The sequence below is a fragment of the Apium graveolens genome, chromosome 2 (assembly GCF_009905375.1).
Source record: "Apium graveolens cultivar Ventura chromosome 2, ASM990537v1, whole genome shotgun sequence".
NCBI lineage: Eukaryota > Viridiplantae > Streptophyta > Magnoliopsida > Apiales > Apiaceae > Apium > Apium graveolens.
In genome coordinates, this window is record NC_133648.1 from 1,947,836 (window position 1) to 1,966,108 (window position 18,273).

Genomic DNA, 18,273 nt, shown 5'->3' on the forward strand with positions numbered 1-18,273 from the left:
AGCATCATTGCACTCTTCTTTAGTAAGCTGTGTTATATCAGTAGTAATTACCTGGTTGCTTGATGAACTAACTTCATTCTCCTCAGAATCAGCCATGAGAGCCAAGTTAACATATTCCATGTCTTCATCCTCTTCTTCTCCATCAGCTGCCCAGTCTCTTTCTTGAGTAATGAAAGCCCTTTCCTTCTGTTTGAGCAGATCAAAATATTTCTTTTTGTAATCTACTTGTTCAAATTTCTTCTTTTCAGAGGTTGGCTTTCTGCACTCACTTGCAAAGTGTCCACTCATACCACAATTAAAACACTTGAACTTGGATTTGTCCACCATGTTCTTATGGGGTTTAGTGGCTCTAGTGTTTTTCCTGAACTTCATCTTTGCAAATCTCCTGGACAGAAATGCAAGATGCTCATCAATACCATCAGAGTCATCTTGACTGGAGTTGTCTTCATTTTCAGCAACTTGCCCTTTACCCTTGTCTGATTCTGGATTTCTTACACCATCTTTGGAGCTTGATGTAGATCTCACAGTTTCTTTTCTGCATTCTTTCTCATTTTCAGCTACCAATGCAACTGAACCTCCTTTCTTTCTCCCCCTCTCCAATACCTCATCCTGTTCCAACTCTAGTTCATAAGTCTTCAAGATTCCATATAATCTTTCAAGAGTAAAGTCCTTATAATCTTGAGAGTTTCTTAAGGAAACAGTCATGGGTTTCCATTCCTTTGGTAAGGATCTCAAAAATTTAAGATTTGAATCCTTCACCTGGTACACTCTACCATACAGCTTCAGTCCATTCAACAGTTTTTGGAATCTATTGAATGTGTTATTTAAAGATTCATTTTCTTCAAAATGAAAGTGCTCATACTGTTGAATGAGAAGCTGCATTTTGTTCTCTCTTACTTGTTCTGTACCTTCACACAGCAGCTGAACTGTGTCCCAAACCTCTTTGGCAGTTGAACAATTTATCACATTATCAAACATATCCTTGTCAAGACCATTAAACAAAATGTTCATAGCCTTCTTATCCTTGTGGACTTCTTCTGTGTCTTCCATTGTCCATTCTGCTCTAGGTTTTGGAATGGATTGACCAACAGCAATTGTGGCCGTAGCAACTGTGGCTACTTTGTGGGGAATGTGAGGACCATTCTCAATGCAGTTTACATAACCTTCATCTTGGGAGAGTAGATGAAGGTGCATTTTCACCTTCCAGTGGTGATAACTGTCTTTGTCAAGAACTGGGATCTTTACTCCAATATCCTTCTTACTCATCTTTGTTAGATTCCAAGATCTTTAAACTCTTTGTGTGTCAAGAGCCTGCTCTGATACCAATTGTTATTCCTAGAAGACTAACAATGAGATTTACAGAAGGGGGGTTGAATGTAAATCTCAAAACTTTTTCAAGTTTTGAGCAGTTTATAAAGTTGTGTGTTCAAGAAGAACAAGTGTGTGAATTGCTTTAAGCTAATACAGACAGATATATATTCAAGCACAAATGTAAAGAACACAACAGACCTTAAAAACTTTTCTGGTGGATTTGTTGTTCCACCAGAGATGGTATATTAGAAAATCTGTGTTCAACAATGTTGATCACAGCTGCATCCTAGTACAAACTAGATGAATTTTCTCTCAAGATATTTCTTGACAGCTCTGGAAAAATTCTCTCTAATTACTAGCTTCTTCTTGGTTCATATATATTACCAAGTGTACAAGTGAAAAACAATATAAAATTACAATAGTAAAATAAGTTCTTCACTTGCTTCTTTTCCTGTTCACTCAAGTACTTTGTTGACTATTGCAACTTTGTACAAAAGAAGAACGGCTGCTTTTTCTGTTGATCCTGAAATTCGGCTACCACATCTCAGTTTTCTCTGTCAACCCACGTGCCTCTGCTTGTAGGTACAACTACCACTTATCAACGGCTGATTAGCAGAACATCCGTTGAAGCTTTCATCCGTTGATGACTTCATCCGTTGAAGGATGTTATCCGTTGAAGCTTTCATCCGTTGATGCTCTCATCCGTTGAAGGATGTTATCCGTTGAAGCTTTCATCCGTTGATGCTCTCATCCGTTGAAGGATGTTATCCGTTGAAGCTTTAGAGACATCCGTTGAAGCTTAGCTTCTCATCCGTTGAAGGTCTTTTAAGTCATCCGTTGATACCACTTCATTTATACAAAATTACAAGGCATGAAATATTTACAATTGGCCTTCCTATCTGCATATCATCTAGTAGTCAACATGACTCATAGTTTCTCTCAACTTCTAAGAATTACAATTTTAAATACAGAGACTGAAATATGCTACAATACTAGACTTATTTCTAAGTAAAGCTACACCATCAACGGATAGCCAAAGTGGTCTTATCCGTTGAGGCTACAGACACTAAATTTCTACTTAAGTGTTTTGTTAAACATATCATCAAACTAATGCACATATATTCCTAACAACATCCCTCAAACTCGCGATGGTGAATCGAGAGTTTGCCAAATAAGAAACAGAGCCACATAACCAATTAATTCAAAGCTGCAACTAAGAATATGAGAGTATCCAAACAAATCCAAACATAATCACAATCCAAATTTAACATCGGCTAAAAACCGATGTTAAAGGTTTTCCCGACCGATGTCTATTTAGGTGTAGAGAAAGGTACCCCCATTTAACATCGGTTGTAGCCCGATGTCTGAGACTAACTTTAACATCGGTTACAGGATGAAACCCGATGTATATTGTCTTTTTTTAACCAAAAAACTGCAGAACAATCTTTTTTAATAGCTTAAATATGATGTAATTATCAGTTTAAACTAGTAATTAACAAAGTATAAATCAGCACAAACCGATGTCAAAGCTAGCTATAACATCGCTTTTGGAAAGAAACCGATGTTAATGCCTTCTTTTGACATCGGTTTTAGTTTTAGAACCGATGTGTTTTTTCGTTTTAACATCGGTTTCTTTATAGAAACTATAGTCTCTCTTCACCTAACTCATCATGCTTTAGTCGATGTCAAAGGTAATGAAAGTTTTCCTTCTTTTACATCAGTTTTTCATATTTGGCCGATGTATTTGTTTGAAGTTAACATCGGTTGCTTTGCAGATTTTTTTAAGAACTGATGTCTAGGTAACCTTTTAACAATAGTTTTTTAGAATTGGTGTGTAAAAACTGATGTCTAGATTACTAAAAACTAGACAGGTTCTAATTATTTCCTATGCACCCACAAATGGCAAAAATACCAAATGCCAACAATTATCCAACCAACAGCCAACAAGCAACCAACAAACCAACAGAACTAATCAAATGAAACCAACAATAATAACAAACATAAAAACAATAATAACAACAGAAGAACTAATCCAATTCTATTTCATTACCAACTTAAAGTATCATCAAATATCAACAACTTAAAGTACCACGACAACGTTATGGTAAGTTCACAAATTTTCGACAATCAATAAGCAAAAGTTAATATCAGGAAAGTTAGAGAAAGAAAGGCGGCTCGCTACATGAACTCTTCGATGTAGCCAAGAGTCTCCATACGAACAACATCAAGATCCTTCCTGCTGTAGGATTTCTGATTCTTGTTGGACCACTGTGCGCATTTAACAAAAAGAAAAAAACAACAGTAAATAAATTATTCTAGTAAAAATGAACATGTACTTAACAATTTTGCAAAATCAACCAAAACAATAGGTGCTTACCAATTTAAAGAAATTCATTTCTTTGCCTTCAATTATATCTTTCATATACCACATAACACAGTATCCACACCCCGTCCCTCCCGGCTGTTTAGGGCAACCCTATTCCGATACAACCAAATATACAATCAATCACCAAAGTAAAAAAATTAATATGTATAAATGTCAAAAGTTTAATATCATTTACAATGATAAGGACAAGTTTTCAGTAATGGATTTCCACTTCAACAGTTTGTATAGCAACAAACTAATGAAATGAATTTTGTTCAAGAAGCATCAACACCGGAATATGCAAAAATAAAATCAAGACATAAATTCATTTCATTAGTTACATAAATTCATGTAAGGGGCACATAAATTCCACCTATTTCATAGAGATTAAATTAATAAGCAGATTAAATAAGTATTTAACATCTTACCAGAAAAGTAATTAACAAATTACTAACTAAACTTGCAGAGTATAAACAAACAAGAAAAGTATAAACAAATTAAACTTGCACAAATTAAACTTGCACAAATTACTTAAAATCTTACCAGAAAAGTATAAACAAACAAATTAACAAACAAATTAACAAAGTAACTGGTACTCTCGAACAAATTAACGACATGCAAGTCTAAAATATAAAATCGAACAAAAAAAACAACATGCAAGTACAAAAAACAAAAACGAACAAAAAGTAGAAAGCAAGTACCTTAGAAAGCAAAGATTTGAACCAAAATCGAACCAATCCTCCAACCAATCGAACCCAGACTTGTACCCAAGTTGAAAATCAAAAGCTACAACCTTTAATCGAACCTTTAATCCCTAAAATTGAAAGATCTAACCTTCAATCCCTGAAATCCGTGCATAATTGAACAAAACAAAAGGAGAACAAAAGTTAATGAGTTAGGCTAAATCGAAAAAAGAAAGAAATAAGGTAAAGAAGACAAATGTGGGAAGAAATCGGGAAGAAAAGGGGGAGAAAAAATCGGGGAAGAAAAATGGGGGATATACCTGTTTTTGTCTGAATAATTTGTGTTTTTGTCTGAATAATTGTTGTCTGAATGTTTGTGTGTTTTGTGTTTTAATTTTCAAGGGGGGAAATTGAAATAAAAATAAAAACAAAAGCGGGAAGTAAAAGGGGGGGGGGGATATTTGACAAAAATTTGGCTAAGGCGGGGGGGGGGGGGGGGAGTAGGAGCCGCACTTAAAAATTTTAAACATGGGATTAGACATCAGTTGTATGATGAACCGATGCATACATAATCATTTTACATCGGTTTTTAAACGGGCGATGTAAAAGACCCTTTATAACATCGGTGGCAACCGAAACCGATGTCGAAAGGGCGATGTATAATGTCCTTTTTCTAGTAGTGAAAACAACCCAAAGTGTAGCAACATAAGAAAAATTGTCCAAAGACGTAGTAACACAAAAGAAAATATAGTCGTGTATCCGAAGAAGCAGCAACATGCAGGAGAAAATGTCCCAAGACACAACAACACAAGAGAAAACTGAGCAATCCAATCAGCAAGAGAAAAAAGAACCATTCATGTCACCCAATAATTAACCAGAACAAATTCAAAAATAGAACAAATTTGCAACCATCAAAAACGAGTTCAAATCCAAAATCAAACCCAATAACCAATCAAAATAAACTCCACAAAACCGAATCCAAGTCAACAAACTATATTTAATCCTCAACCAAATAAAAAACTGTATCCAAATTCAAACTGTATTCAAATCAAATTAAGTCCTGTGAAGGGCCAGTGTGCGTAAAACACCAGATAAACCAAATTAATGTGCCTAAAACACCAAATAAACTAAACCAATCCCGCGAAGGGCCAATATGCCTAGAACACCAAAAATATAAAATCAATCCCGCGAATGGTCAATGTGCCTAGAGCACCAAATAAAATAAATCAATCCCACTAAGGGACAATGTGCCTAAAGTACCAAATAAACTAAACCAATCCCTCGAAGGGCCATTGTGCCTAAAGCACCAAATGACCTAAACAGTCAGGGCCAATGTGCCTAGAGTACCAGATAAACTAAATAAATCCCTCGAAGGACCAATGTGCATAGAATACCATATAAACTAAATAAATCCCTCGAAGGGCCAATGTTCCTAGAGCGCCAGATAAAAAATAAAAAAGACGGAAAAGTATACAAATGTGTCTAGGGCTACCCTCATCATTAAAACGAGAAAATGAAAGGAAGATGAGGCGGAAAGAACTGAAAAAATTAATATTATCAATGAGTCAATATCATCAAAGAGAGACAAAAAGTGTGCACGAGAGTCCCAACCAAAATATGTATAAAAAACTTCACCCAAAATCAATTTTGTCTAGGGCTGAGCAAAACTGAACCGAAATCGAAAAATCGAACCGAATGCTCAGCCCTAATTTTGTTTGCCCGTGAAATTCCAACCAATTCGAAGATCACTTAGATAGGTTACATTTGTTTGTGCAGTACCTTGTACATTACACAGTGCCTTAATTATATTAGTTTCATGTTTTGTAATCAAAGTTTCTCTCAAGATACAATTCCTCATGGTAGAAAGGATAACTCCAGTAAGTTTGGGAAGATCACTTCCTATTTGTAATTGATATCTAAAATTTAACTTCAAAATATCAAATAGGTTCTGGTGCATGCTTTAATAACTTGTTTTGGAACAGCTTATAGTTGCTGGTGCTGCGGGAGGAATTTGGTCTTACAACAAGCACAGACAAAGGACCAATGTGCACAGAATGGCCTTAAACAAGCCTTTTTCTGAATTTTTATTTTTGTTGACTTTGGGGTTTATTTGTTGTTGTTATGATCATTTATGAATTTTCAGAGTAGTTTAGAATTGTTGGTGGGCATAAACGAGTTGAAAAATGCTGCCGGAAACTGGAAATCTCACCGGGTTTGGTAAATTTCTAGTTTCCGACGAGTTTTTTTTTAAAATCCGGTGTTTGTTAATTCGAGCGAATGTGGTTGAATTTAGAGCAAGTATTTTGAATAATATTCGGTTGAATTTAAGTTTTGGGCAGGCCTTTTAAATTTTTTAGAAAATTTATTTTTTTGGTCGGGATTTTCCATTTTCAAGCGAAAATTTAAATTTGACCGCTCTTGGTTGAATTTATGCGATCCTAATTATTTGGTCGTAATTATACAGTCGAATTTAGTTAAATACGACCGAATTTCTAAATTCGACTCTCTTTATTACAACCGATTTTTTTCCGGTCGAATTTAGTCTTTTTTCTTGTAGTGTGGTGTTCTGTTGAGTCTAACATCCGGCACACCCTCAAGTAAGTAAGTGAAGCATCGAGGACACCACCCATACTTACCAGTTCCCACGTTTGAGAACTGTTGTTACTCTTTGATTTGTAAAAGCAAGCAATCACCATTGAGTTGACTTGACATGTATGTGTGAACATGAAACACACATTCAACCCACAATCCATAATAATCTTGCCCTACCTAGCGTTTACTTATTGGTCGACTTGCAGACTTGTGTAGTGTAAATACTAGCAGTACCATCTTGCATCTACATGTTTTCAATACTCAAATTCTCTCCTAAACTTTTGAGTGTTTCCTCAAGAAAATATTAGAAATGAGTTATTACAATCAGAATCAGCCTCCAGTTGGTATCCCTCCTCCTCTACAACCCGGTTTTGGCTATCCACCTCCGCGATATCCTGCACAAGTTTATCCACCACAGCAACCTGGTTTTGGTTATGGCTATCCTCCTCCTCCCTATCCACCACCGCGATATCCTGCACAAGTTTATCCACCACAGCAACCTGGTTTTGGCTACGGCTATCCTCCTCCTCCTCCTCCTCCTCCTCCTCAGTATCAACAGAAGCCACCAGAGCAACAAAAAAATAGTTATAGTTGCACGGAATGGTGCTGAGAGTGAAATATATGTTAGAGCAAGTCCAATGCAAAATGCAAAGTAGCTATACTTATTGTTATAATTTGGCATCAAAAAGGGTATTTTGGTACTAAAACAAAACTTCAACTCCAATGCTAGATGCATTTTGAAACCAAATATTTTCTTATTTACCTAAATTTTGTCACTTTTCCCTGAGTTTCATTTAAACTACAACAACATGCATCTCATTTATAGTAGTATGATGATGTGGCTAGATGCATAAATGCATCCTTGGTTTCAAATTTAGAACCAAAGATACGCATATTTGCATCCAAGTATATAACTCCTTTTGAGTTGAAATTTTTGACATTTGATTTCAAATTATAGAAATGACATCAGTTATAGCATTGCATTGGACTTGCTCTTAGAGATCATTTATTTTATTTATTTATATTAATTTTCTTTGTGGTGATTTGATTTGTTTTGTTGATAAATATGTGTGCAGTTTGGTTGATTTTTGTTGTTGCTGTCCATGGTATGCTTTCTGTCCGTGGGATGCTTGCTGCTGAATTATATGATAGCAGGGGAGATCTAGAAAATATCATTTAGGGCATGAGTAGATTGTATGAATATTTTTCTAACGTTTAATGGTGAAAAAATGTAAAATTATTATTTAGGGGTAATATGTGTCTCATGTCCTCTTACTATATTCTTCCGACAATGGGTAATATTTTTTTTTATTTAAACAAAATGTCAATCCTTTTAAAAAATAAGCCTTCCGATCTACTTATTCCAGAAACTCATACTTCACTTATTCAATTTTGTGTAATCCTCTCATATATTATCGGTTTTTTTAATTAATATTGACCCACTCAGATCGTCATTCAAATTTCATTGCTGAGATAATATTGTTGTTATTTAAATTATTCTCTTCTTTATAAGCAAAATATCTAGTTTTTGAGTTAGGCTGAAATGATACTTAGAGCAAAATATTTAGATTTTAGTAATTGCTGAAATGTTAGTTGCTACTATTCAAAATACAAATTATTTATTCAAAATAGAGTTGTATATGTGTTATTGATAATTAAGAATTATGACTTGCAATTATTATGATGAGTTTCTCGATTATTGTATTCTTATTTATACTGAAGAAGATATAGCGTAAATTTTTTATTATTAACTCAATTATAGATAAATTTCGTAATTTGAAGGAATGTAGAGTTACAATATAAAAAAATTATTTTATATTTATTTCATTAAATATTTTACTGTATGGATGATTTTTTTGGGCCTCCCTATCAATATTTGTTGGCTTCTTCCCTCTCTACACCCAATAATTCTATGCGCGAGCAAATTAATTTTTATTTTCATAATTATTGTAATTCATATATCACACAAAATAAAAAAAATCTACAACATAAAACTTAAAGTTTCAATTTTCACTTATAACTTGTAATAATTAAAAATCATACCCCATTTTTATTAAATTTATTTAACCGAGTTCATTATCTTAGTTTAGTAGGCTTGAGTCTCTGAGGTGGTGCCAAATAAAAGCCATATCTGTCTTTGAGTTTTCGAATAGCAATTCATATTTTCAAGTTGGTGAATGTACAAAATTAGAGCAACTTGTACAAATGTAATAATATCACATTCTTTCCGGTGGTTATAGAAATAACTCCAGCTCCGGAGTTGGAATGAAAGAGAATATCCTCTCACCAAACTGTTCAAATAATTTGTCCAAAAGATGCCCAGATTTTAAATCCTCCTTCCATGTTTGGTTCAGCAAAGCTCTCATTCTTAAAGCTTCACTCTCACCCCTATCTCTTCGTCCTCCGCTGTTCTTTTTGTTTTCGTTGGGGGTCTGTAATGATGACGATGGACTTGCATCAGAAGCGCCAGAAGCATCTGGGACTCTTGTTTCTTCTTCTTTATCAGGCGGCAACGAGTTATTTGACACTGGAGCTATAGCACCATCAGTTGCAACTTTCTTTGAAGGAGACTGCTGTTCCGTGTCATCGGTGTCTGCCTTGCGCTTACCTACATGAACATTCAGATGTAATCAATGGTCAGACAACAAATACAATCGACAGCTTTTTCAAAGAGTAACCAATAATATCTTGTGTCGTGTGTATATTCTACTGCTTCCTAATAAGAAAATTTCGGGCACAGATTGATCTAAATTGTGCAAACAAAACATCATAGTTGAAGATGCAGGAAGAGAACATGAATGAAAGTATCTAACACTTGAAGGTCAAGTTGTCAAAATCCAAAAGAATTGAGTTTACATACTTGTCGAATTTGAGGTGATAACTTTTGCATTAGGCCTCAAGACAACATGTGCGGGAGGGGATACTAAAGGCGGAAACAGTTTAAGCTTATCATATATGCTTTGACCTGCAGCACGCTGAAATATATAACACTTTCAGTACAAGCGCATATTTTACAGAAACAAGCATTTACTTCTCTAACATACTAACCTGCAAGGCACCATAAACACGCCAAGCTTCGTATCTTTTCAATTCATTCTTTTGCTTTTCAAAAAGCATTTCTGGTTCAAGAAGTTTCAAATAGGCCTCAAGATTGGGCAATATAAGAAGTCGAACCTGCCCATGCGCAATGTCAGAGAATGCAACTTAAAAAATCTCACAAAGTTCTAGAAACACGTAGATTGATTCACAGATCATTTCTTAAACAATCATGTAGCCTCTCTGCGGCTAGTTTCATAGTTTAGAAGACAACTTAAGCAGAATTCCATTCTTGTTTCATTCAATTTCTTACCAAATGCCTCTTGAATCTACTATGGTATATTATAGTAAGCTGGTAGACAGAACATGTAAATTGTGATAAAGGAGAAGGGCTGAAAAGTTCTATATACAGTACCAGTACATAGACAATTGAAGTTGTTTACCTACCTATAACTCAAGATCTATGTGCTCGGTACTAGAGACTGGTTCAAGGAACAATGAGAAAGCGGGTTTTTATTTATCTTACACCACATTACCTTCATTCTAACAGAAACAGGGTGATGAAGAAGATAAAAGATTATCAGATCTTCAGTTTTTAAAGTGGCTACATCATGGAAGAAAACTATAATACTTCTAAACTGTCAAAAACCATTTCATTGGTTCATCTAAAAACCCTCATTTAAACCACAGTAATTATGGATTCTTTCTCACAAGTGACATGAAAGAAGATATTACCACATTAGGCCCTAGCGCAGCTAACCCTTGGATGGCACCATAATGCTGAGTCATTGCTCTTTTTGGATCCAAAAAGGCATTAAGCAATGTTTTAGTAAGCCGTGATTGAAGACTATTGTAGACATGTCCAAACCTACAAAAAAGATATAAACATCTTGTTGGAAACAATAGTGTGAATCAAAGATTAATGGAAATGTGTCATTTTAGAACATTGTATCGAATATTGGAGGGACATTAGACAAACCCTCTGAAGTATTAACTTCAGTAAACATTGTGGCCGCCCATTAAAAAATGAGTAATATCATCTTCTATTAATTTTCAAATGTAATCTTACTTAATATTTTAATGTAAATGTTACAGGTTTTAATTAGTTTTCAAACCTGGTCTTACCTTTAAAAAGTTTTCAGCTACTACTTTTAAAATAGTTTTAATATCATACGCTTATGGTATCTACACTATTTTTAAACTTAAAAAAAATATTAAAATTATAAATAACAAGTATACATGCAGTCTGTGCTTCGAATATGAGCTAGTTATAAATATTGTACATATATAGTAATTTTTTAATTTATTTCGTGAGAAGAACTAGAAACCTAAACATGGCACTGAATCACCTAATTTGGTGTTTCGTGCAAGATTTTAAAAACAACAATAATTTTTCGAGGCGTAGCCTAGTCGCATCACAACCCTTCCCATGACAAAGGCCATGGGTTAAAATCTTCACTCAACCTCCCCCCAGCCCCCACCTAATAAAGAAATAAATATGACTTATCAAAACCAGATGTAAAGATTTTATTCACATTAAAAGTTTGTTGTTTCAAGGGAACAAATTGTAAGAAATACAAATAAGGTATCACAAAATAATCATGTGTTTTCGTGTAATTGCGTTTTCGATAAATTAAACAAAATACTCCATACATTTAAACTAATCAAGACAAAAACACCAATTTTTAGATCAAATAAACAAGGTATACCAGCTGGAAGCTGCATGCATGGACAATATATTTTCTCAGAAATTTCTTCCAACTTCCAAGAGGTGCCGCAGAAAAATGTGATTCGGGAAGGATCCCATACATTTTCTTTCTACATACTCTATTTTGTTTGTTTTTTGTGAGATAGTTATCAAAATTCGTTTGTATTCATTAAAAACTATTTATCTACTGGAAACTGCAGAAAGTATCTGGATACCAATGAGAAAGGTACTCTCAAAAAGCTGTGTAATTTGAATGGTGATATGCTTGAGCCTTGACGGTAATGATAAAGTGTGGATTGGTAAACCCAAAGCAGGACAAGAAACACTGGAGTCACAGCACAAAGTATCTTCAAGCATTAGCATGTCGCACATTTTCTATGACAACACAATGACAGATGTATGTACACTTAATGTATACAGCAGCCAGATAAAAGCATGCTCCCGAACTAAATAAAGATGTTCCGTAATTAAGAAAAACAGATTGAAAAAAAAACGAAAGAAAGAAAAGACTCACTTTCTACATATAAACGCTACAAGGTTTGCGGTAAAGTCTCGTAACTCCCAGTGGTTGTCTGCCAACCGATTGCCTAACCTTTTTGCCACAAGACAGGTCACAACTGAAGGCATCAGCTGATGTAGCTGGTACAAATGAAACAAATAGAATATAAGATATTTACTCTCACTTGAACAGTTTCACATTCATGTACATTTATGACTCATTTGTTTCAATGAAGCTTACTTAGCCTAAAAATAGAATTCATCTGGAACATATTTCACCATATCTACTTCCATGAAGAAAACAAAAAATATTTTTGATTCTCCGTTCTGTAGCTATAACTTCTATAACTTCATTGGTAACGTCATTTATTTCATTTTCCTCGAAACTGCGAACTTGATATAAAATGATAATAATTAAATTACTGATATCAAATTATGTATTTACCGTTCTAACATTTATTGATGCAAAGATTAAAAAAAATAACGATTCTTGTTTTCAATTATAGATAGCATATCAATACCAGTCATTAATAAAATATATTAAAAATGTAAATAATGATCGAATGTACATTTACTATTATTATAATAACTATTTATATAACTTATTGTTAAGAAGATTACAAATTAAATTGTAATAAAGTGCTGTACTCATATTGAATTTGATTCTCAGTCCGGAATCAAATTATGGATGTGGGACTCGATATTAATAACAAGATGTTGAGGATATAACAAAGGAAAAGAATAAAGAAAACAGGCCTGGACTAGTAAACGCAAAAGGCTATTTTCAAATTTATCTAATAAAAAAGGGATAAAATTCCAAATTTTCTTTCATAAGAGGGAAATAATTCAACAAAAATCACAGTTCATATAGTATGCAGAGATTTACATCATTACTCATGGCCACAGCCCACAGCCTACAAAACCCAAGCTTAACATACTATTTGAATAAATATTCCAAACCATTACCTAAACATATTGTATTGGTGTAGTCCTTTCATATTGAGCAAAAAGAAGTTTAGAGATAAAATCTCATTTATTCATTTAGTTTATTTTAACTAGTGCTCCTCATCAACCATTTTCAAATCGGAAGATATAAAAACATTCATCAAGACTTCTCCACAAGTACAACTTGATTTCAAAAATGAGAGCGCAAATTCACTCATCTTTCTAACAGAATCTGTTTTAATTGATCACACTTACGTTTGTAGTATTCTCTCAACCATATAAAGGAAAATCTCAGTATATTTCCTAACTTATCAATCAAGAGACTATTTTACAGCGGTAAGATTTACCATCTCAAACTTTTTAACAACCTAAATTACTCAAATTGCTAAATGTCTAGATGTAAACTTAAAACCGCAAAGTCAAGCTGTTCAGAACTGCAAAACACAACACTTAAGCAGCTTTTTTCACTGAATGCATGATATGCCCTTACAAAAATACATGCCATAAAACTTGTAATGTACATGTCCCCTATCACGGAAACCACGTGAATCAGCAATAGACTTACATAAGGTTCTACACGTATGTGAGGATTCTGGAGAAGACTCCATACAACACGCATCAAAGCAAACAGAACATTAAACTCAGTCAAACCACGTGCAACCTGAGGGTAATAAAAAATATAGGACTTGGTGAGAAACAATTATATACTTATCTGCTTTATTTAAGGACGTATATTTATAGTAGTTTGATCCGCTGTTATTAATAATGTAGCTTGAAGAATACCTCATCTGCAATAAAACATGTAAAGTAGGGAACTAAAGGATGAAGTCCTGAGTCTGTGGCCAAACTTACTAAGGCCTCCTTAAAGAGGACCACATCAGTCCTACTTAATGTGAGCTCAGTAATTTTATTAAAGTATAACTGCAACAGAAAAGATGAGGTTAAAATTACATTTGCATAAATAATACCGCAGACCTACTGAGCTGAAATAATTCATGATACCTGAAGCTCTCTAGACAGAACATGTTTTATGGGTAATTTAATGTCAACAGGTAGTTCATTCTCTTTATGCTCAGCTTTTTTTTTCTCTTGAGGAGTAGTGATAGCTGCAAATAAGTAACAAGTTTGAGATTCAATTTAACATGACAGCTTATACTAAATGTGAACAGAAGAGGTACCATAACATTAGTAACGTCTTAAAATTTATTATTCTGGACTCTGTATGAGGACCATTAATAACCCAGATTTAATATTTTAATTTTATATGTATTTCAGACTTCACTGCATGAAGTCTCAGACTTTCAGTCAGGTAAAACAATTTCTGCATAAAAGACGGACCTTCCACAGGAGCATTTTCTGGAATAGCAGGTTGTACGCCTTCAATCGCCAGCCAATGACAAACTACTGAGGTGTCCAGTGGTGCTTTAGGCAGAGGAGCTTCAATTACCTATGTGTCACATTAATCAGGAAACATGGATATATTACGGAACATAAAACAAAAGAAAAAATATCTATATAAAACTACATATACTATTGGCATAAACAAACAGTTCTTACATCTTTAAAATCCACATCTTTGTCATCGATGTAAAACAAATCCTTGTGTCCAAGAGCTCGTCTGAATCGTAAAGGATCACCAGAGGCAAATCCATATATAGGCTGAGTTATATATCACCAGAAGTCAGATAAAAACCATCCAAAGAGAATCAAGAAAGTTTATAAGATTAGGTACATATTTCTGAAAGATCACCTCAACATTTCTCAATTTAAGTGCACTATCAATATCATCTGTCGTCAATGTTGTTCTTCTTGAGTGGTGCATACATTTAATCGCCTCCTGCAGTTTTAATAGAATTGGGAAATGAGCTTTACACATTTTCATTACTAGAACACTATTCCAATACCTAAGTGCAAACAGGTTCTAATAACAAATACACAAGACTAATATCAAAGAAATACAAAACAAGCTATATAAAAATCTCGTTAAATCTATCCACCAGGCATTACAAAACCAAAATAGATTATCCTTCAATTAACCCTCTAGGTAAAATGCATATCGCATTGTAACTTAAGACATTTAATTCTGGATTATAACATTGTAACTCCAAAAACTTACATAACAACGATCCCATTTTCTTTCTTTATTGGACAGGTGAAAGAAAAGTATTCAGATTACATGCTGCATTTTAAAACCCCTGACCCTACTATCTTCTAAAGAACAGCCATCAGTTATTTACACTACCCATATGTCCAATTAATAGTTCAACAGTTAATTCAAACTTATCACATAAAAGAAACAACAATGCCAATTCTTGAAATCATAAACTCGAATACCTGCATTATCTCACGCATACGGTATTCCACGTCAGGAGCAAGAGCAAGAGCTGCATCTGGGGTCAAATTATTAATACCAATGCTCTGAGCTATGACCTCAACCGTCTCCTTCGGTACAATACTCATAATTCTCTCCGCCCGAACCAAAACCTTCTACACCTGTAATGCAACCAAATCGATAAACAACTCCATATTTCACATAATTCAATCAATTATCTCTGACCCAATTGAACTTAAAGCCCTTTCCAACTAATTTAACCACCATCTGCTATAAAAACGCATTGAGGCTTTTCATCAAACAGTTGGTGACATTCAAGAAAACACAAAATTAACCCATAATACAAAAAGGGGTTTTTACAGTGAAGAGATTATGATACCTTGAGTTGAATTGAGTGAGTGATTTGTGGTCAGCAGCTACTAAGTGGCGAATCTTGAAGTTGATCAAGATGAGTGTTTGTAGCAGAGAAGATTAGAGATATAACAATGTAGATTGAAAGTGTATGTTGTGCGAAAATATGTATGTTTAGCAAGGCAAGAATCAATACAGGATTTACAATTGTGCAAATTCAAACTTTAATATCCTTCGTTGGTCTCACTTCGTTCTTGAATTTAAAATTCACATAATACATGTGTGTAATATATATAGGGGCTTGAGTTCTACATAGTCCACCTTTTTATCGCAGTCCTCGGAGTCCATCTACGTTCTGCAAATAAAATATATTGTAAAACGTGTTATTTTGCAAAACATGTTACACAAATAGCATAACTTCAACAAAATCATGCAAATCTCATATATTTACGGTACAATATGTATGTTCTGCAATATGTTCTGCAACATGAACATTTATGTTCTGTAAACTAAACATGTTTTGTAGAATATATATTTTTGCAATGTTCTGCTTGTAAAATGTATGCACAAGATTTTTGATAGAATAGTGATGTTTGTCGAAAAATAATATGTTTTGCAATATTTTAAGCTATATTTTACTTGCAGAACATAATTGGACTCCGAGAACTCCAATTAAAGGTGGACTCCATAAAACTTTACTCATATATATAGAGCTTTGTGTATTGTTAATTGTTAATTTTTTCCATGATTTTTATTTTACAATTTTTTAATATTTTATATTAATTCAGAAATTAGTCGGAAATAATTTAATGTTTTATATTTAAAAATGATATATATAATTATTTTATTTTATTATATTAATTGTACTTTTACATTTATTATATTTTATATAAGTTAATTTAAAATAAATATAATTTTAAGATTGAGGTTAATTTCAGATGAAAAATTAAGAAATATATTTATTTTAATTTAAAATGATTAATATTGATGATGCTCACATTGATTTAAATATATTTGATAATTGTAACATTTTCCGGTTCGTTCAATTTTCCAATTCAACGAGTCTGCTCGTGTATGTTCATTTATCAATTTTGTCACGTTATAGTACTAGTATTACAAAATATTATTGGGGTTTTCAAAAACACGGTATTTTCTAAAAATTATTTTAAAATATTGTCATTATTAAACTTTTTAAAAAAAATATTATTTTTGATTTTCATTTCCAAAAATACAATTTTTAACCTCTACAACTTATTATATAATTTTTATTTTATTTTTAAAATTTGATTCAGTTACAAATTTGAAAAGCAACAGATGCAATTATAAAATCAACTTCTTCAAAATTTGAAATTAAGTTGTGTTAAAAGGTTAAATTTTATCATCTTTTAGATATAGTGCAGGTAAGCAAATTTCATTATTTGGACCCTAGTCAAAAAAGTCCTAAAAGTGGGTTCTACAACTTATCCGAGTATTTAGGCAGTTTTTGCAACCAAATTCGACCAAAAACTTATTCGCAAAAATTTAAAGAATCTTTTTTGCAATCAAATTCTCGACCAAAAACTTATTAGCAAAAGTCTAAAGAATTGTTTACTGTAGTTTTGAAAAAAAATTGTAGCCAAATTCAACCAAAAACTTATTTCCAAAATTTATTACGGCCAAAGTTCGACTCCTGTTACCTCCGATATCAAAACACCCACAACACTGGACAAAATAAAGAGGGAATTTAAAAATAAAAATAAAAATGTGTAGTAGTTGTGAGTTAGTGACTTTAGGAACAACCAAGCCTAGTACTGGAAGAAGAGACCATCATGTTCAATTATCCTATACAAAGAGCTAGGCCAATTGAAGCTCACTCATGAATTGGACCACCTATTTGGTCATGCTATCATTCCTTATTATTATTTTCTTACCAAATCCCTTCTTAAGCAACTACAATCTCACAACACCACCAACTCCTTTTTATCTAAAACTTTTGCAAATTATCATATGTGCATATTCCATAGTTGTTGCACAATACTAAAGTGTCAAGATCCATAGTACTAGCTTCATTCTTATTAACTAGTTGCATTAACCGCTATCGGTGGGATGTTATGTTAATTCTCTCTTAAGGAGTTGTCGAGAAGTGGAGGTGACCTAAACTGCCTCGGACACCTGATTAACAAAATAAATAAATAATTTATATAAAACTCCATATTTTACATATACAATATGACATTAACAAAGATGTAAAACCACTCTTATAACAGTGAGTAATTTATTGTGACAGTTTACAGTTTAGTTGTCTATATTGGGGCCATCAGGGCATAGCATATGTGGTCAGCATCTATATTAAGCTACCACAGACAACTTGTTTACCAGCAACATTATCAGCAGACACATTATCAATATTTACTAACCCTTACAAGACATCAAGATGCTCCTCAAGAGACTGTTTAGGCATCCAAAGATTGTA

At 33.4% G+C, this 18,273-nt stretch overlaps 1 protein-coding gene and 1 long non-coding RNA gene across 2 annotated transcripts; one reads left to right on the forward strand and one right to left on the reverse strand.

The window, feature by feature from the left end:
* The first annotated feature begins 7,058 nt into the window (after window positions 1–7,058).
* Window positions 7,059–8,198, forward strand: LOC141705464 (uncharacterized). The gene is made up of 2 exons (XR_012568363.1): window positions 7,059–7,554; window positions 8,028–8,198. It is a non-coding gene; the product is annotated as an uncharacterized LOC141705464 (long non-coding RNA).
* Window positions 8,199–9,070: 872 nt separating this feature from the next.
* Window positions 9,071–16,050, reverse strand: LOC141706654 (transcription initiation factor TFIID subunit 6). The gene is made up of 13 exons (XM_074509434.1): window positions 15,850–16,050; window positions 15,473–15,631; window positions 14,889–14,975; window positions 14,696–14,797; window positions 14,477–14,585; window positions 14,141–14,244; window positions 13,922–14,059; window positions 13,704–13,799; window positions 12,210–12,334; window positions 10,723–10,855; window positions 10,000–10,125; window positions 9,812–9,926; window positions 9,071–9,559 (listed from the first exon to the last, which is right to left on the reverse strand). The coding sequence occupies exons 2-13, from the start codon at window positions 15,596–15,598 to the stop codon at window positions 9,186–9,188; spliced, it is 1,635 nt and encodes a 544-aa protein (XP_074365535.1). The 5' UTR covers window positions 15,599–15,631; window positions 15,850–16,050; the 3' UTR covers window positions 9,071–9,185.
* Window positions 16,051–18,273: the final 2,223 nt, after the last annotated feature.